We start from the raw sequence: 20,975 nt of genomic DNA, 5'->3' as shown, positions 1-20,975 counted from the left end.
TATGTATATATATATATATATATACACATATTTATCTCCCCTTGTGGGGGATAAAATATTATAAATTGTGAATTGAATGATCGTTGATTTAGATCAATGCCCTCTTTATATTTCTCCTTGGAACAAAACAAATCTCTACTGAGTTACTGACAGCTTTGAAAGCATATTATCACTTGTGTCAAAACTGCCTTGTGAAACATCTGACAATAAACATGAAAATGTTGTTTTTGTCCTCAGATGCAGTGACACCTAGTATTTAAAAAACTTAGCAAGGCGACTCCAATGAAAATGCTATCATCCCACTTCTGGAGGCGGGTCTTTATTCATAGATGGCAGAGGAGGCTGAAAGACTTTTCTAAGATCTCAAGGACACTTGAGGACAAAGAGCGTCTTTTACATCGAAGTATTTTCTCAGATCAAAAGTTCTTTTCTCATACTTCTAAACTGTGGGTAAGTATTTTTTGTCTTATTTGATGTTTGTCATAGAATCAAAATTTTGAGCCATACCTTTCTTTTTTCCATATATGTGCAGTCGCAGAGCTGCCAACCTTACCCCAAAAAGCATATTTTTACACTTTTTTCAGCCATTGTACACTTGTACACCTTTTCATCTCACTTGTACGCCTTTTCGTTACACTTTCTCAATGTACACAGCCACACAGGTACTCGTCGTCAGCCAGTCATGGAAAGTGCTGGTTTCGAAGTTTTTGGTCAGTACTCAAAGCGGATACTATTACCTAATATTCCGTCAATTGCATCAGCCACGAAAACGTTGCGACAGATCTTAGGTTATGTGTAGATAAAGATGTAAGTTTAACGTTAGTTTTTGGCATGTATCTCTCATTTATCAAATTTCCTTCCGTTTGAGGATTGTTCCCTTTTTTTCTTAATCTTACTCTTTTTGAACATCAGTTGTACATGTTTTCATGGGTTGGGATTGCCAGCTCTGCAGTTGTCATTCAAATTGTCATTCAAAACATTACAATCTTATTTTGGATCATTTAGTTTAATTATTTTTTTTTAATGAATTATGAATTTAAAGTAATAGCTTACCATTAGCATAATTATTTAAATGTTATGTTGTCAATGTCAAGGATCCTTTTGTGTATGCTGTCACTTTATTTTAATTGACGATTTTTTTATTCCTAAAATAAGTAGTGGTATTGTATATCTGTCTTTGATTTTTTTGTTCCATCTTCATTCAGCAACAGCACAAAGGCTTACCTTTTGATGTAGCTGACTTTCCGGTGGAGAGAATTCGTAACTTCAGTATCATTGCTCATGTCGACCATGGAAAGAGTACTCTTGCTGATAGACTGCTTGAAATATCAGGTAGTACTTTTGTAGCTCTGTCCCCGTTGGATTATGCGATTGTGCGGCCCCAAATCGTAATTCTGCAACATTTGCAATATTTTGGATTCCCCGTGTTTTTTCTCCTTTTTTTCCTTTTTTTTTCACAGAACAATTAACGCCTCGCCATGTGACTAAAGGGACATAATCACCATAATAAGTCTCATTTACGTGAAAAGCTGGTTATTTCCCTTGTTAGAAGATCTTGGTTATGGGTTGGGATTTTGTTCCTTGAGCATGTTCAATTTTTCAATCCTTCGAAAGTTGTTGTTCTCATGTCTGCTGATGTTTCATGTTTGACAGGTGTCCCTGGTTTTAGTAATGTGCCAGCTTCAGAGGTCCAGATGTCCTTTTCTTTTTTTTTTACATTTTTCTTTCCTCTATAGATCTAGATCTAGAGATCTATAGCTGAAAGTTACAGAGATTATATTTTTTGGTTGTTTTTTTTTCTTACTGATGTGTATTGTTTGCTTTCCAAATACACAACAAATTACTGATACTGATATTTGCTGTTTAAAATTTTTCTGTACATAAAACATGAAAATCATGAAAATTCATGTTGAAAAATGCAAAACATGTCGCGAATGGTGTTACGGTAACTTACATAATTTTTACCTAATTTGGCATTTTTTGGGCATAATTTGGCCTTCTAAATTTGCATAATTCTATGGGGGCAGGTAGCTTACTGAAGGTCCATAATATCAGCAATTCCTCAATTATTTATTATAGTATTGAATGATACAAATTTGGTGATTAGATCTCTTTAATTCAATCATAGACTTCGTATATATGGGTGCAGTAGCTGTTATTTACTGCTGTTATTTACTTCGTAATTCAATTTGCAAGAAATGTAACTGTATTGAGAAGCCTGCCTTACATTATTCAAACTCTACCTCGTATTTATTTTTTTCATTGTGGTCCTATTTCAGTGTTGTGTCGTAGAAGACCCTATTTAGTCGGTAAAATGCTTGCATAGATTGGTAGAGAAACCAAGTATGCTGCAAATATTTACATGCATACATATTTATTGTGGATTCCTTTTGCTTACATTTTGAAGAGGACTCTGCTATTGTTGAAATAAATTTTCTTGTTTTAGACAGTCAGTCAAAAGATCCATCTGGTTGAGTGCATAATAGGCTATGATCCTATTTACTGGTTTGTATTGAATTAATAAGATATTGTTCATTAAATATATTAAAATGTACTTTTGAATTATTCTTGTAGGAACCATTCCTGAAGGCAACAATATGCAAGTGCTGGATCGACTCCAGGTGGAAAGAGAGAGAGGCATCACAGTAAAGGCTCAGACTGCCAGCCTGGTCGTGAACCACAAAGGACAGGACTTTTTACTCAACTTGATTGATACTCCTGTAAGTGGAAATGAGTTTTTGTTAGTTTTTCCTCTTATTTTTCCATGTGTGTATTCTATGTATTCTTGCATATGAATAGTTCTATATGATGATCTTGTATACTTTGGATGAGGAAATGTTGATTCTTGTCAATTTTTCTTCTATTTAAAAAAATTGTATTCTATGTCTTCTTGCATGTGTATTGTTCAAACATAATCATATTTATTCCCAAAACTGATATTACTTTCACAATGTAGGACTTACAGTTCACACCCCCTTTGGTTTATGCAGACAACTTTCCTTTTAAATGCTTGTCCAAATTACTGAAGTAGTGAAGGTATGATTAGTATGATCACTTTGATTTTTTTTCTCTTTTTTGTTTCATGCAGAGAATGAAAATAGTGAAAACGTGAATTGAATGTCTGATTTACTTTGGTCTTTTTATATATTCAGGGTCATGTTGACTTCCATTATGAAGTTTCAAGATCACTGGCAGCTTGTCATGGGGTTATACTGCTTGTGGATGCAAACCAGGTAATTGATCTCAGTTTGTATTCGTATGTTCTACCACTGAGTAGGGAATATAGATTTGAGCTTCAAAGTGGGTAGACTTTAGTGGAGTCCTGAGTTATCATAATAACATGCTATTGTACTACAGTAGAACACGGCTATAGCGGGGCATTTGGTTCCGGAAGAAAAATCCCGCTGTAGGCAAGTTCCCACTATAGGAATGCAAAGGGGAAATTACAGAAAAATTTCTAAAAATCCACATGATTACCTTCTTTCAATGTCAATAAAATTTGCGCTTTAGATTAGTCTTCCTTTTCTTGTCAACTTCATCGTTTATCTCGGCCTTTGATTCGAGTGAGAAGCATTTTCTTTTGACTTTGTTGGAAGCCATCTTTTCCTCAGACTCGTTGCTTGTGCTGTCTATCGTACCGGCAGGCCTACTGTAGAAATAGTGAACTTGAAGTGGATGCTACAAATGCCAATGAGCATCAACGATTGCAATTCAATGAATCAGAAATCACACACTACACGCTCTCCTCTTCTTTTACTTTTTGGCCTAGCCTAGGGCTATGGCCTATACGCTCTCATACTGAGCGTCTATGCTACGGCACATCTCTTTTGGAGTGGCTCATGTAACGTGCCTCTCCGCACCATCTCTCTCTGCCCCCACATTACTCATCCATGGAGTTGCCAATCACAACGCTGCGCCACTGCCTACCTGTTTGGAGCCTGCCTACAGCCCCCCAAACTGCCAGAGCTCACTCAATCTCTCCCGCTGTATCATAGTTCGGGCCTTTCCTTGCCTTGCTAAACTTGAGCCCATGTAATTGAGTTTACCTAGAGAAAAAAGGGGGGATTACAGTAAGGTCCGTTGTAAGGATGATCCCGCTGTAGTGGGTGCCGCTATAGTCATGTTCTATTTTTTTTTAAACTTTTCTTTTTCTAAGACGTTTCATTTTTCATTGATCTTATGAACTTAATGCTAAAGAATTTTGGGTATTTTCTTCCTGGTCATTTTGTAGCACCTAATGAGAGAAATTGGTAGTTTGAATAGTCTTCTTTATTACACCTGTATCGCAGTGTTTCTGTAAATTATGCTGCTTTTAAATTTTTTGGAGTACTTGTAAAGTCTGGTGTATTTTTTCTATCAACAGGGAGTTCAAGCACAGACTGTCGCCAACTTTTATCTGGCATTTGAATCCGAGCTGGCTATTATACCTGTGCTAAACAAAATTGATCTAAAAAATGCACAACCTGATATTGTTGCAAACCAAATTCACAATTTGTTTGATATTGACAAGGATGAGATACTAAAGGTATTGACCAGTAGTCTGTGACAGAAGCAAACAAAATATATTACTTTTGTCTTTAGAAGCCTTTTAGAGTACAGCACTTGGTTAACAGTGTTCAGAGAATAAGTTCAAACCTGTAAACATATATAACTAGCTGTACCAGGCTTAAACATTATTAGTTTTAACTGTTGTTTTTATAAATTATGCATGTGACTGTGGGTCCAGGGTGTGAGAGAGTATGTGGGTTTTCATGTGTGTGTGTGTGTGTGTGTGTGCATGCATGCTTGCAGGCATGCGTTAGTGTGTGTGTGTGTGGTGAAACATCAATCCTACGTGCCAGTGTCTGGACAATAAACATTAATCTTATCTTGTGGATGCAGACCTTGTACAGTACTCAAAGTAAGAGATAGTATTTTAAGAATGCATTGTGAGCACCTGCCCTGGTATATAATATACTTATACTTTTATTCTCATTCAGGGTCTTAATTTACCTTAGTTTAAGGAATAAGAGGTATATTGACAAGTTGATAGCCATTTAGTGCATGAAGAAATAAAGGTAGACAGACAGAACAGAGGGACAGAAAAGAAATACGGCCTAATAGTCCCTTCCAATCTCACATATTCTGTGCCTGTAGGATTTCTCAGTCATATGCTTCTCCTTCTACATTTTGTGCATGTTCCTTTTGCAAGCTGCTCAATTTTTCAAAAGATCTGTATCGACAGAAATACAGAAAAAGAAATGTGAGGCAGCACGGTGGAATCAGGCTCTCGTCAATTTTTGGGCATGTAGAGTTATTGGTATCATCTTAAAGCTTGTTCACTTGTCTTTTTTTGGATGAGCAAAGTATTCCTTTATCTTGAATACAAGTCGAGATATTTGGGAATGAAGGAGGTGGGGGGTCGTCTGTTTTCAGAGGTACAATTAGTGAGAAAATGGCTGCCAAAGATTAGTTATTTCCTTAGCTTAAGAGTCCGTGGTAACTGAAAATTTACATTTTTTGTGCCTTTAATCAATGTTTTCATGAAAAATCCAAACAGAAATGAGTTCTTTAATGGGCATGAAAGGTGTTGAGCCAAAAAACAAAAAATTGATTAAAATTCACAAACCTGTGGAAAAATGCAGGTTTCTTCACTTTGATTATTTTGACGAGAGCCTGATTCCACCACGCTGCCTCACAAACAGTATTTTTAGTGTCTCTTGTTGTTACAAATTACTTAACACCATACATAATACTATAAAATATAAAATATTCACCTTTCACAATTCTACTTATGCTTTGAAATGTTCATTGTATGCTCCACATTCACAAAGCATGGCTTTTACATCCTGTGTTAAACCAACCATTCTATTTTTTCAGATTTCAGCAAAGAGTGGTCTTGGTGTTGCAGATGTCATTGAAGCAGTGATTGAAAGAGTTCCATGGTAATGATTTCTTTTCTTTTTTTCTTTAATTTTTAAGTAACTTCTGTTTGTTTGTTTTTGTCATTGAGAAAACATATGTTCATTTTATCAAATGTAACATACATTTATACAGTCTTTAATATTGCTCAAAATTTGTAAAAGAAAATAAGGAGCATCTGTACTTTGTATATTTTATGTTACAGTACGACATGTAGGCCTAACACCTATTACAGTACTTGTTTATCACAAAACATAAACAGGGATAATTATCAATTGACAATATATGTGCAACGACATATTATTAATAGATAACATTTGTTAAGCGTAAATTCAAATGGAAAAAAACAGCTACAACTTTCTTATAGGAAAGGATTATTTACATAATGTCATAATTTACTGGGGGTTTTTGTTGTCATTTTGAAACAAATGCTAAAAAAAAAACTACTAAGAAAGATAATATGAATAACATCCTCTAAATTAGATTCCAAGTTTCTTTTTAAGAAATTGATGCTCTTTGCCTTCTGTAGTAAGGGCTTTGTAATAACACAAACCTTCCATGAACTGTGAAATGAAAATGATTCTGTTACCTCATTGCAAGTCTTTGCTTTCATTTTTTTGTCCATTTAACATATTTTACTGAAAAAGGCATACTCAGATCGTGGGTGGTTGGCGGGTGCTCTGGTGTGGTTTGCTTCTTCTTTCTTCTTAAACATCTATCGTCCTTATCTCTCCTTCTTTTTTACGTTTGTTGTTACTCTCTTGTAACACCTCTAATCTTCGGTACTTATATGACCTTATTGTGTTGCAAGTGCCGTAAAACTCTTTACTAAACTAATACTCAGATCATGTCTACTTCAGTCCACAGTATGACAGAAACAAACCGCTTCGAGCATTTGTGTTTGATTCGTGGTATGACAAATTTAAAGGTGTGGTCGCCCATGTAGCAATCTGTGATGGAGTCGCAAGAAAAGGTATATCGTTATTATTGTGAGTGTGTTCTGCAATCTGCTTGTGGGTAGGTGTCTTTTATCTAATATTGATAAAAGAGTAAAATTGATAGCTTTTTGTTTTGTTTTGTAAAATGGCAAATTTTTGCTACCAATAACTAATAACAAAAGAAAATTTTATTAAAAAGAAAAATGAAACTTTTGGGAATTTGCACTTTCTATGATACTTTTCTTTTTCACATTTGAGACTGATATTTTACAAAAGTCTTATGCTGGTATTGGGCTTTTCAAATTTCAGCGAAGCTGTCAATGATATGGTTTTCTACTACCAGTAGCCAAAAGATTTTGGAGATATTATCCGAAACACATTATAATGGTTAGAATAAAATGTTAGAAGGGGTTTAAGTGTAAGAATTGACACTAGAGGAAGTTTTTCCTGTTATTTTTCTTTTAACATCTCAGAAGCAGGATAGTTAAACCCCCAAGTTGTCTTGCCTTTTTTCTGTTTTTCATCCTATTAATACGTAACAGGTGTTCCATCGTCATAACCTGCTCTTTCACCATGATATTGAGTATAGGCTTCCAAGAAGGGCTTGCCACCTGTCTCTATTATAGGTGATCTTCTCTACCCCCGGCCAGCTGCCTGAGATCTGCCTTCAGATCTCATTCTCAGGTGGATCTCGGCATTCCTTTCTTCCTCCTTCTTTGAGGATTTCATCTCAGGCTTTGACTTGTCACATTGTGAACTGGCTTCGTAAGTGTGTGCCCAATCCACCACCATCTCCTTTGGCTGATTCTCCAGTCCTTTTTCAGATAACAGGCGTTTTTCTTGAAAGAATTCATTCTTGCTATTTTATATATGCATAAAGTATCAGTTAACCTTCTGCTGTCTAAACACAGGGGAAAAAATTACTTGTGCAAGTAGCCAGAAGGTGTATGAAATCACAGAAATTGGACTGATGTACCCTACACAAGTTCCATCTGGTGCTTTGTAAGTATTCTGTTGACTTTTGAGTTTGCACAACTTTGTGAAAATACCTGTTTCTTTTGTTTACTCAGACAGGAGAATATTGTGTGATATAATACAGAAACTACATACTAAAAGCTATGTCTGTACAAATAATCATTTTCTTCAGTGGGAAAAACTTGAGGCTCCGAAATTTGATATGCTGTCATTATACATGATGTCCTTTTTAAAAAGACAACCGAAAAAACACCTGTCATTCAAAGTTAAACTCATCCCTTTCTTTAAATTTAGTCTAAGTTTTTGACTTCTAACTTTTCTTGGCTGTGGAATTTTTTTTTTAACTGTACAAAGTTTTTTCAAATTGAGTTACTTCTCAATCTCAGATTTGCTGGTCAAGTTGGGTATGCCATGATGAACATGCGCAACACAAGTGAAGCCCAGATTGGGGACACGTTTTACCATGAGAATCAGCCGGTGGAGCCCATGCCAGGATTCAAGGAGGCCACCCCTATGGTAAATTTTCCCACAAAAGTCAGATTTTTTTCTCACATTAACAGCTGTTTAAAAATCTCAGTGAGGGTATCCTGCTAGGTTGTTTTTTTCAAGTACTTACTGCTATGAATGTTATCATATCCTGCAGTTGTTAGCAGAGATCAATCCTTGCTGAGCGTTTGATACTTAATATGAGTGAAATTTTTTTTTCTTCTGATTTTCATATGCTGGTGCCATTATAATCCCTGAAATTCTTTTGGTGTTAAAGATATATGGGATTTAAATTTGGCTCTCCTTTTAGTTTATACTAAAAGATTTTACTTTTAGTTTACGCTGAAAGATGTTTATCTTTGATATAACCAAGTGACACAGACCTAGAGCTTTGGAAACTCTCTAAACAACTCAAGTTCAAGAATGCACCTTTGGAGACTTGAACAAGTGTTATCTATGCAGAAATTAATGACTTCAACTGTGCTTACTGGTCAGCTCCTGAATTTTTGGGTTTTGCAATGAATACTAGCATCCTGTTCAGGGGTGATGTTTCTACATCTGTTCTGTTTCACTTTGTATATAGACTTTTCCAGGCTTCTTAGACTCCACAGAAAAGGAATTTTCTTTTATTTCTTTATTCTGTAACAAAAGAAATCGCTCTGTCTGTTAAAGCCCTTATTGAATAGTAAATATTTTTTTCACCCATCAGGTGTTTGCTGGAATGTTCCCAACAGACCAGTCCGAGTTCCCTCAGATGCGAAGTGCTATAGAAAAACTGACATTGAATGACCGCAGTGTTCAAATCAAGGTGGACAACAGGTATAATATATAATAAGTGACTTATAATTTATTCTTTTTTGTTAATAAAGTGTCACTGTTATATGACTCTTTTGAAATTGACTTTATACCACTTTGCCTTGTAGTGGAAGTCTTTTTTTAAAGTGTAACATGCAAATCTTTCAGCTATTTAGATTTTCTTTTTGGTGATCTACTTGATTTCTGGTGAGTTTAATTTCAAAACAACTAATATTATATTCCTTGATCTGAAGACAAGAGTAGTAGAGCTTTGTTTGCAAATTGTATACATTTGGTGTTGTCATGAAACTGTTTTATGGTAAACTGATAGTGAATCTAATTCTTCTTCAAGACCAAGTTTGACTCTTTCATTTCTGCAGTCCAGCATTAGGTCAAGGATATCGCTTGGGCTTTTTGGGACTGCTGCACATGGATGTTTTCAATCAGAGGCTTGAGCAAGAGTTTGATGCATCTGTCATTGTCACAGCTCCAAATGTAGCTTACCAAAGTGAGTGTGCTAATAATTTCAGTTAATGCCTTCAGGGCAGATTAAACCTTTATTCTATTGAAAGATTTGGGATGCTTACATATCAGGGATTAAATTGATATAGGTTTTTCTTACTACTTGCTGGGGTTGAATTGCCTATGTTGACGGGATGTATGAAAAAAGTTGTTAGGGAATTGGGGGGGGGGGGGGGGGAGTATTAGAATTTAAGAATGAAACAGTCATTACAATCACTACTGTTGCTGTTTGTTTTGGGGTTTTTTTATAAGTTTTTGGTTAGTTAATTAATTGATTTAGCAATTTTGATTTTTGATTTTTTTAATTGAAGGAAATATAGAGTTTTATCACTGTCCCTTTTTGAATATACAGTTCATTTGGTTTTTCTTTTTTTTGTAATTTTGCTCTCAAATTAGTTTGAAAGGTAGTTGTATAATCTTTGTGCTTGCAATAGTTTTTGTTTAACATTGCAAATTCATCCCTGTCTACAATGCTGTGGTCCTCCCAACCCTGTTGTATGGTGCTTAGACCTGGAACGTGTACCAAAGTCATGCCAAGAAGCTCAGTCATTTCCATTTGAAATGCGTCAGGAGAATTCGTGGCATCAACTGACAGGATAAGATACTTGACATCTAGTTTCTCAGAAGGGCAAATGCCGAGAGTCTGTTTTCTAAGCTCAAAAGGACTCAACTTCACTGGGCTGGCCATGTCGTAAGAATGCCTGATTTCACAATCCCAATGGCAGTGTTCTGTTCTGAACTGTCCTCAAAGAAGTGTAAAGTTGGCGTGCTAAAAAAGCACTACAAGGACACCCTGAAAATGTCTCTGAAGGACTTCAACATCAATCCTTCTACATGGGAGAGCCTTGCTCCTGACGACAGACCCAGCTGGAGAGCAGCAGTCACAGTGGGCAGCAAAATTATGAGGTTTCACGAATAAGAAACTATAAGAGAAGCCCGCAAGCTGCACACATCCACAAGTGGAAGTGGAGCCTGTAAATGTTCAATATGTGGCAAATGCCAGAATTTCTCTAGTTAGCCTCATCAGAAGCTACATGTCATTGTAATCTTTAATTCTTCAAATTCTTTTATTTTGCTGGAGAAATTATCTCCTCTGCGGATGAATTGGTCATCGTCAGACATTGACGGACGAGCTATATAACATTGCAGAAGTTAGTGTTTTATTTTGAGCTTGGAAAATGAAGTTTTGCCATTTCCCCCTAGTATTTGAATTTATAGTTGACCAATTGTCTTGAAACGTGCACTTCAATAAAATTTAATTCTCCTTACACCTGTTGTTTCATAGTGACAGTTACTGGTGAGAAGAACATCAAATACTACGGATCAGAGGACATTACAGTTCTCAATCCTTGTCTGGTGAGTTGATTTTCATAAACTTTACAAATGTCATTGATCTTTTTAGTATTAATCACCTGAGAATTTCTATGCTGCTAGCTGGTTTTAGTTCGAAAATTTGTCAAAAGTTCTGCTTTTTTAAGGTAAATTTTAATTATTAGAATCTGTTGGACATGGTGGGTTGTAGAGTAACACGCTTTTTTTACTGTTCTCATTCGGTACCCAGAGATGCCAACCAGTACGATTTTACATATTTTAGTACGATTTTTTGCCGAAAATACGCAAATACGACTTTTCATGAAAAAATACGCATCCTGGAATGCGAAAAATACGAGATTCAGCTTGGGTGAGTAAACCTAATTATCTCAAGTCCCATCTTTTGTCAAAATAGTATCAGTAACGCAGAACTGGAATATTTGAAACCAAGTCCGATAAGGTCAGTAAGTTCATTTTTGCCGGTCGCGATCGTGATATTATATTCGTTCAGCTTTTCCCCGTCCGGGGAGTACGTTTCACTTTCACGCGTATAGGCAGCTATGGCGGCAGGCGGAAGCGTATGTGACACCGAGGCTCGATCAGAAAAATCAAGATCTACTTTCGCTTTCACCAAGAAGTTTGCCAGCAGTTGTCTGATAATGCAACATTTGTGGCATGCAGGTTGTGCAGTATAAACGCAATGTCGCCGTGCAAATAAAATGTAATAAATACTCAGACTCGTCTCTGTGCTGTCACTTGTGGAAAAAAAAAAAAGAAAAGAAAATACAAGCGTCGTCCGATTCTTAGATTGTCTGGCTCGCCACCATGACCGGTCACTGAACCTGCGCGCATTTGCGTCATAAATAAATGCGGCATCGTGTGAGTAAAGACCGTCTTTGGTGGGAGTAATGGCGTTGCGAAGTATAGGACTACGGAATAGGGGAGGAAATTATTGATTTTTTGGGGGTTTAAGATACTATCGGGAGGAGGGGGTGGGGGGGGGGGGGGTTAAGGCAACACCAGAGGACAAAAACTTGGAAGCGCATTTCAGAATTTTGATTAGAGCTTTCTCACTGCTAAGCGCGCGTTGGTGCAGGCCGTGTGTGGAATCGGGACCCCTCATACTTTGCTAGTCGTGTGTTATTGAAATAAAGTGTTCGCGTTTCATTGGATGGGTGAAAGTAATTATACCTACTTGGATGGGTGACAGTAAATTATACCTACATCTACTTGGATGGGTGATAGTAAATTATACCTACATCTACTTGGATGGGTGATAGTAAATTATACCTACAGTGTATGTTGTATCTTTCTGTTCAAGACTGGCAGATTTTCAGTGTCACTGCATCTTGCCCTCCCATAGTTGTTACAACTCTCACAGTGCATGGGTCTACTTGAGCCATTCAAGTTATTGCTTTTCTCTGAGTTTCAGCAATAATTTTAATCTGTCAGTTCATAATATGAATCATGACACCCAGACTGGTTCTTGGTAGTCAAAATTCTTGTTCTAGGCCCTTCCGAAGTCTCAAAGCAGGATTTATTTTTTATATAATAATGAGAGGAAGATATATAATAGATTGAAATACTTAAGTCAAACAAGACCCCTGTACGACATTGAACACTGACATGTTGTTGACTGCATATGTATATTGTATGCGTGTGTGCTCCCTTCTTCGAGCTGGTGAGCTAGTAATTTTTTCTATTACTAGTTGGTCGGTCATGGGCAATACACATTTTCCCCTGAAAATACACATTTTCATATTTCCCAATACTCATTTCGGTTTTCTGTGGTTGGCATCTCTGGGTACCATTATTGGACATAGTTTTATTTTTAAAATACGTGGCTCTTTTGAGAATTACTTTTCTCAGAGACAATGATCTGATAGAATATTTATAGCAATGGAAAATAATGTAACAGTCCAAATGACATGAAATTAAAACAGCATTATTTTATGCAATGGAAGCTAGTGATCTTTTTCATTTTGTCTCATATTTAATCATATTTCTTTGCTGCTTTTCAGTAATCTTTTGAACCGTAATAATAGTTGATAAAGTTATTCTTTTTTTTTCTGTGCTGTGGTTGTCAGTTCATTTTATTCAATTCTTTTCCCCTCTCAATTTGGTTCAACACTGCAAGGGTTGCAATTTCTTTTTATTTCGATAATCTTTTTCTAACGTGATTCTTGTATAAATATAATGTATTGCCCTTGTGCAGATGCCAGAGCCCAGCAATATAGCAGAGTACAGAGAGCCAATGGTCAAGGGCACAATCATTTCACCAGATGACTACATCAACCAGATTACAGGTTTATGCCTTGTAAGTCTTGAACTCACTAGAAGGGGGAAATTGACACCTTACTGCTTGTAATAAGTAGTCAAAACCGGTCCGCCGGCAGCACTTTGATCTCAACAATGCATTCAGAAAGTATGGTAAGGTGGGGAAGAATGCATATCAGCAGTCTAATTCTACCAGCATTTGAAAGAGCAAAAGCTGCTGGTTGTTTGAGTGTGCAATGTGTGTTTAGGTATCGTACAAACAGTGGTTTGTAAGTACAAGTGTGAAAGAAGGTCATTTTTGCTTTTTTTTTCACATGAAACAAAAACTGTGGAAACTTAAATTGTTCTATTTTTGAATTATCTTGACCAGTTTCATTATTATACCCTGGTGGGTTTTTTTTTAATTTTTTATGTAAAACCTTGTAGTTTGTGTGATTGACTTTCCAAATTTAGGCTTCTCTCTTATTTCATGTGCTTTTTTCACAAATCCAAAAATAATGCTTTTTCAAATTCGCAAAATGTATTTTGACTGCTTTTTCGCAGAAATTCAAACCTCATAACTTTTTTATTGAGCTGCCACAAAAGTAAGGACATCAATGTTTACAGAATAAAATGTTCTATAACATGAAAGCATCAAATCCTGATTTCAAAAGGGAAAAAAATTTCATTTGGACAACCTGCTTATAACTTTTCTTTAGAATTTGGCTGAATACTTACATTGGCATTTAGTTTAGCTCTCTCAATCTAGATCCACTCCTGTAGCAAGGATGCCTCCTTTACTACTAGTCTGGATCATGCAGCTGCTGCTGGATGGACTGTCGTTTTTTTATTTTGGTTTTTTTTATTCCTGAAAGTTTTCTGTAAAATCTATGGGAACCCTGCTGTTTGCCAGTTTAAGTCGTGGCCCGTTCCTAGTTTTTGATGTTGTGTTTTGTCTGTTTTAATTGTATGAACAGGCAGGAAGCGATTTACCACATATATTGAGCTGTTCTCTTTTGTTTGTATGCAGGATAGAAGAGGGCGGATCACAGACCAGTCCTACATTGATGACAAGCGGGTAATGTTTCAAGTGAACTTTCCCCTCGCTGAAATCCTTGTGGACTTTTTTGATGAGCTCAAATCTATATCATCTGGCTATGCAAGGTAATGACCAATTGAGGCTTGCTTTTTATTAGAATACCTTTGATGCCAACCCAAAAAATGCAAAACATCAGTCACAGACTTGTCTTAACTTTTATTTCATTACCATTACCGGTGATGATGTTGCTTTTCCTACCTTGTCAAACAACATGACATGAAAACTTTTATGTTTCTCGTAATGTCTATTATATTAATTAAGAGCGTGCTATACACCTTCTATATGGTCACTCACACTTTTACAGAATGAGAAAAAAGAAATTATGAGTTGGATCTACTAATTTTGCTTGCAGCCTTAATGTCTTTGTACGCTCATTTTTCTTTTAGCTGTCTTTTGAACTAAGCTACAGCAGGATTTGTGGTTCTCACTGCTGTTGTTCTGCCTTTGAAACAGGATAAAAGACAAAATAAATTTGTTTATTTATCGTTTTCTTTTCTCCCCAGCTTTGACTATGAAGACGCTGGGTATGAAATTTCTGATCTTGTAAAGGTAAAATTTGAGGGGGGGTTCTTTCAAAATTATAGTCAAACACACACATAGCAAAATCTGTGGGACAATGAACTCTTTTCTATTTTAGTTTTTTTAAAAATAGTTTTAGTAAGAGTTTTACAGCACTTGCAACACAATAAGGTCACATAAGTGCCGAAGATTAAAAGTGTTACATGAGAATAGCAAACACAAAAAGGAAGGAGAAGAAATAAGAACGCTAGATGTTTGATAGGAAAGAAGGAGCAAACCACACCAGAGCACGAGCCAACCACCCACATTTCAGTTTGAACGAATTCCGTTTTGTAAGTGTTTAAACTGACTTGAGCCCTGGTTCCAATCATAGCTTTGGGTTTTTGCATTTTTTACAAGGCGATCTAATACCGGTATTGTGAATGATTCTTATACAAAGCGTTATTTTAATCATTTTCCTAACCAGAAATGAAGATTGTTGAAATCGGAAAGTTACGTAGATGTAAAACTACTTTCACTTTGGTGACCTATTAGAGGCCCAATGTCATTTTACTTCGCTGATTAATATAAAAAATACTAGATCTAGGGATATCTGAGAACTTTTCAAGACAGTATCCTTATAAATAACTGAAATATATACAGTCCAGTCCATTTATAACAGCCTCTGTTATTACAAGAACTTAGATAACAGTGATAAATCAAATCCTCGTTTTTTTTTCTCGACAAGTGAAAGTAATATGAACCTGGTTCAATTTGCACAAACTCGGACAAAACAGTGATCTTGCAGCGCATAACCTTGCTTTCGATACGTCAAATTATTGAAATTTGTCTCAACCAAGACATTTCACCTGTTTGCATGATCGCTTGCCTAAACAAACATACATACCCCCCCTAGTGTTGGGGTCAGTGATCGATTCCGTCTCAGTATCAGCAAAACAGCCCACTGGAAAATGATCTGTGGTAATCGAATATATATATATATATGAGGCAGCGCGGTGAAATCAGGCGCTCGTCAAAATACAGTGGAATCCTGTTATAACGAGAGGGAGGGGACCGATGCGAAATGTCCGTTATAACGGGATTCTCGTTACAAGGGATCCAGTAATAAATTCAAAGGAAATAAAGTAGGCGTGATCTATCAGTTTGGTGTTCTGTTTATTCCTTTTTGTATTTCCCCTGATGATGATTTGTTCAACATGATCTCAAGTCTTACTTGATCAAAAATCAAATCAGGTTTCTTTCTCTAGCTCTAGCAATGTTGACAAATCGGGCTTGACGATCAGAAAGAAGGGGCTCTTGCCCTAGGCTAACTCGCCCGCTGTGTTGTCCCCCACCCCACCACACCCTGTGGTGCGTTGCGTCTGCTTGCGCACGTCACACATTCACTCCATCTATCACAGCATTGTGACCTCTCCATCCCGCACCAGAGAAGTGAGAGGCACGGTACGCCTAGGCTAGATAATCTAGACTGGGTTGACCTATCATGCGATGTGTTCTGCTTGTCTGCGCATGCCACACCCTTCCCACTAATTCGCTCCGGTCTTCATTGTTGGTTCGCATGGGCTCTCCCATTTTTTGTTTCGCTGGATCACCAACAACTTTCTCAACTGGCAAGGTTTTTTAATATGTTTAATTGGTCTGTGCACTGTACACAGCAGCAGCAGTATTCCGTTATAACCGACTAGCGTGACGGTCTGATTGCGCAATAGCAGTATTTTATTTACAAAGATAAAGAAGGAGAAAAAACAGGGTTTTAGAATACTGTCTTTATAACAGACTTCTCGTTGTTTCAGGACTCGTTATAAGTGGACTCCACTGTAACAAAATCGGAGAAACAGGTCTTTTGCCGCCAGTTTGGAAATTTTTATCGAATTTTTCTTTTTTAGGTCCATATAAAAACACATTTCCATGTAAATTGTACTTAAAAACATTGTTTAAAGGCACAACATATGTTATTTTTTAATTTTCAAAGACTCTTTAGCTATTTGAGATACCAAACTTTGACGGCCATTTTCTCGCTAATTTCATCACTGAAACCAGGCGACCTCACGTCCTTTAATTGCAAATATCTTTAATTTTATTTAAGATAGATGGATATTTATTTCATTGGAAGCAAGGCAAATAAATCAGCTTTCAGATGATACCAATAACTCCACATGCCCAAAAATTGAAGAGCGCCTAATTCCACCGTGTCGTGACACATATTATAGTAAGCTGAAGATGCAATGATACTAGTAGTTTCCCTTGATAACGGTTTTACAGGACTCGCATAAGAGGGAAAAGCTGCCGGTCTGTCTGTCCTGTTAATCCGAGTTTGACTGTACTGATCTAGTCCTCATATTTTTGTGTAATTAAACATTCTTTTTGGTGTTATTTTTTGTCCCATGGGATAGTTTAACCCTATCCCATACGTCATGTTTTACTATTGTATCCTTACACGACGTGGGGAACTCTGTGCCACCACTTTCCAAAGAGGAAATTTACTCGTTGATCTGATCCGTACGCTTTAGTATAGTATAGTATAGTATAAGGTTTTACGGCGCTCGCAACTGCTAAGGTCATATGAGCGCGCATAGCAGTCTGTCAAAATGATTTTTTGAGAAATACTGAAAGTTTCAAAGAGATCTTGGTACAAGAAGTATTCTAAAATGTGAAGAATACAACCCCGGGGGTACAAAATGACCCCAGGGCGTACGGATAGGGTTAAAGATTTATGGAACAAAAGGTTTGACAGATAACTTAGCAAAATAGAAAATATTACAAAGAGGAGAAATTTATCATTATCTGAGCTAAAAAATTTAAGCAGTAGCTTAATACAGTGGAATCCTGTTATAACGAGAGGGATGGGACCGGTGCCAAATGTCCGTTATAGCAAGATTCTCGTTATATGGGATCCAGTAATAAATTCAAGGAAAATAGTAAAATAGGCCTAATCTATGAGTCTGGTTTTCGGTTTATTTCTTTTTGTAATCTCCCCTGATGATGATTTGGTTCAACATGACCTTCAAGTCTTACTTGATCAAAAGACGAATCAGCTTTCTTTCTCAAAGGCTAGCGATATTGACAGCTCGGCGTTGGCGATCAGAAAGAAAGTTCTCTAAGCTAACTCGCCCGCTGTGTTGTCCCCCACCCCACCACCCCCTGTGGTGCGTTGCGTCTGCTAGCGCACAATGGGAAAATACCACACCCCGCCCACCACACACATTCGCTCCATCCATCACAGTGCAGCACTATGACCTCTCCATCCCCGTATCGGAGAAGTGAGAGGCATGGTAGGCCCATAGAATTCTACACGTAGAATTCTGTGGGTAGGCCTTGATATTAATCTAGACCAGGCTGGCATATCACATGATGCGTTCTGCTTGTCTGCGCATGCCACACTCTCCCCACTCATTCGCTCTGACCTTCATTGTTGGCACTCATGGGCTCTCCCATTCTTTGTTTCACAAGATAACCAACAAGTTTCTCAACTGGTGAGGTTTTGCATGAATAAATGGCGTATATGCGCTGTGCACAGCGGCAGATATATTGCGGTATAACCGACTTGCGTGTTTGTCTGATCGCGTTATATTAGTATTTTATTTACAAAGATAAAGAAGGGGGGAAAATGGGGTTTTAGAAAAGTGTCTTTATACAGTGGAATCCTGTTATAACGAGAGGGAGGGGACCGGTGCGAAATGTCCGTTATAGCAGGATTCTCGTTACAAGGGATCCAGTAATAAATTCAAGGGAAATAGTAAAGTAGGCCTAATCTATGATTTGGTGTTCTGTTTATTCCTTTTTGTATTTCCCCCGATGATGATTTGTTCAACATGATCTCAAGGTCTTACTTGATCAAAAATCGAATCAGGTTTCTTTCTCTAGCACTAGTAATGTTGACAAATCGGCCTTGGCGATTAGAAAGAAGGGGCTCTGGCTCTAGGCTAACTCGCCCGCAGTGTTGTCCCCCACCCCACCACACCCTGTGGTGCGTTGCGTCTGCTCGCGCACGTCATACATTCACTACGTCCATCTATCACAGCATTTTAACCTCTCCATCCTGCACCAGAGAAGTGAGAGGCACAGTATGTCTAGATAATCTAGACTGGGCTGGCCTATCACGCGATGCGTTCTGCTTGTGTCTGCGCATGCCACACCCTCCCCACTCATTTGCTCCAGCCTTCATTGTTGGTTCGCGTATGCTCTCCCATTCCTTGTTTCGCTGGATCACCGACAATTTTCTCAACTGGCAAGGTTTTATAATAATGTTTAATTGGTCTGTGCGCTGTGCACAGCAACAGCAATATTCCGTTATAAACGACTCGCGTGACGGTCTGATTGCGCAATAGCAGTATTTTATTTACAAAGATAAAGAAGGAAAAAAAAACGGGGCTTTAGAACAGTGTCTTTATAACAGACTTCTCATTGTTTCAGGACTCGTTATAAGTTGACTCCACTGTAACAGACTTCTCGTTATTTCAGGACTCATTATAAGTGGATTCCACTGTATATATACATTCTCAAGAATTTTTTGAAAAGCGTGAAAATAGCTTGCATTGAGTGACCATCGCAACTCCATACTGACCAGGGCTCAATTAGTAAAGTACAAAGAAAATATACATGTGTAAGAAAAATTCTTGTCTGCTGTGTGCATTTCATTATGTGCGTGTTTTCAAAATGCATGCTAGATCATCTATCAGAGTCCCTGTTACTGTTATAGGCTTACTCAGTAATAATAGTTTCTCATCAGTATCATAAACGAAAAGGGTAGCTTTAAAGTAAAGAGTAATTCTTAAAAATTGCTGAAGTTCAGTGGCAATGGTCACGGTTGCTGTTACATGTGGTAGCCTACTGGAGCCTTTTCAGTTTTAATTCCATTTCAGCAACAAATTTTTCAAGTTCAATATAACCATAACATGATCACCAATTTCTTTTGTAATAGTAATAGACACAGCTGCTTCGGTTTCATAAAATCTTCCTCTGCATCATAAAAAAGTCATGAAATTGCACTGTTTCATTTTATTAATAATGTTATTACTTTTATTTTTGCTCTTGGATTGATTAATCTATAATAAATATTTCCCTCTGTTGTCTCTATCTGTCTGTCTAAATGTTGCCTTTCCCCTGCTCTAAATGACTTTATCGTGGTAGAGGTAGTGTTCTCCACTTTACTGAATAGTCTGAAATACTCTGCAATATTTCAGCTGGAATTCTACTTGAACGGCAAAGATGTCGAAGAGTTGACCTTGATCTGTCATGTGTCACGTGCCCGTGACCTTGCCCGCCAGGTGTGTCTAAAGCTCAAGGACACCATACCACGTCAACAGTTTGCTATATCTGTGCAAGGCAAAGTCAATGCTAAAGTTCTTGCACGTGAAGACATCAAGGCTTATCGCAAGGATGTCACGGCCAAGTGTGTAAGTATTCTCCAGGTGGTACGTTGAAAAGTGTTAGGGAAAGTGTATATTCTTACTTACAGATGTCAAAATACACATCAAAAGATTATTTAGCAAAACCTCCTTCTTAAGTGTATAACGTGTGGAGCTTGAAAGAATGTGTCAAATTCTGTAAGAATTTCTTAACCCAAGTACAACAAAACACCATGCACAGACTATTTCCATACTAACCAATGACTGCCTAATTCCATAAAACAATAAAGTAACCACTTTCCCTCCAGCAGCTATTTTGTTCCATGTTTATCAAGACTCTTACTTTATTGCACAAAAAAATTACCTAGAGATGCAATTCTTTCTTTTTTCCCCAGTATGGCGGTGACATTTCAAGAAAAAGGAAACTGCTGAAGCAGCAGGCGGAAGGAAAGAAACGTTTGCGTAAAATTGGAAATATAGACGTGCCAAAAGACACCTTCATTCAGATTTTGAAAAAATAGCACTGTCTGTGATAATTGTGAATGTAATGAAGTTGGCTATGCCTTTTACAAAATATTCCTTGGTACTGAAAGAGTGTTAGTGTCATGTGAGCATGATGATGATGATATTTGTTGTATATTTGCAAATGAAAGAGCAGTGCTGTACTTCTTACTAAATTAATTTGAAAACAGATTTTAAATCAGTTTGTTGCTATGCATGAAAGTTTTCTAGAGTCACAGTTGTGTGCTTTGTGCAATGTGAGAATGGATCTATTTATAGACATGTTTCCACAAAGTTAAAATAAATAATAAATCATTTTATAAC

At 37.2% G+C, this 20,975-nt stretch overlaps 1 protein-coding gene across 2 annotated transcripts in view; it reads left to right on the top strand.

Annotated features, from left to right (window-relative positions):
- The window catches only part of LOC101848170 (translation factor Guf1, mitochondrial), a 23,646-nt gene extending 2,671 nt beyond the window's left edge, over positions 1–20,975 (top strand). Inside the window, exons 2-18 of one of the 2 annotated variants that reach the window (XM_005091120.3) lie at positions 238–450; positions 1,206–1,332; positions 2,575–2,720; positions 3,153–3,233; positions 4,364–4,525; positions 5,860–5,924; positions 6,762–6,874; positions 7,751–7,841; positions 8,201–8,330; positions 9,010–9,119; positions 9,476–9,603; positions 10,903–10,973; positions 13,144–13,245; positions 14,215–14,348; positions 14,787–14,832; positions 19,986–20,198; positions 20,546–20,975. In XM_005091120.3, coding sequence (XP_005091177.1) covers positions 283–450; positions 1,206–1,332; positions 2,575–2,720; positions 3,153–3,233; positions 4,364–4,525; positions 5,860–5,924; positions 6,762–6,874; positions 7,751–7,841; positions 8,201–8,330; positions 9,010–9,119; positions 9,476–9,603; positions 10,903–10,973; positions 13,144–13,245; positions 14,215–14,348; positions 14,787–14,832; positions 19,986–20,198; positions 20,546–20,671 — 2,013 coding nt within the window. In that variant the 5' untranslated portion in view covers positions 238–282 and the 3' untranslated portion in view covers positions 20,672–20,975. The remainder of the gene's footprint in view (positions 1–237; positions 451–1,205; positions 1,333–2,574; positions 2,721–3,152; positions 3,234–4,363; positions 4,526–5,859; positions 5,925–6,761; positions 6,875–7,750; positions 7,842–8,200; positions 8,331–9,009; positions 9,120–9,475; positions 9,604–10,902; positions 10,974–13,143; positions 13,246–14,214; positions 14,349–14,786; positions 14,833–19,985; positions 20,199–20,545) is intronic. The other variant, XM_013089547.2, reaches the window with a different exon arrangement.

This window comes from Aplysia californica, unplaced genomic scaffold, assembly GCF_000002075.1.
Source record: "Aplysia californica isolate F4 #8 unplaced genomic scaffold, AplCal3.0 scaffold00026, whole genome shotgun sequence".
Lineage (NCBI taxonomy): Eukaryota > Metazoa > Mollusca > Gastropoda > Aplysiida > Aplysiidae > Aplysia > Aplysia californica.
This window is presented reverse-complemented; position numbering and strand designations above follow the sequence as displayed.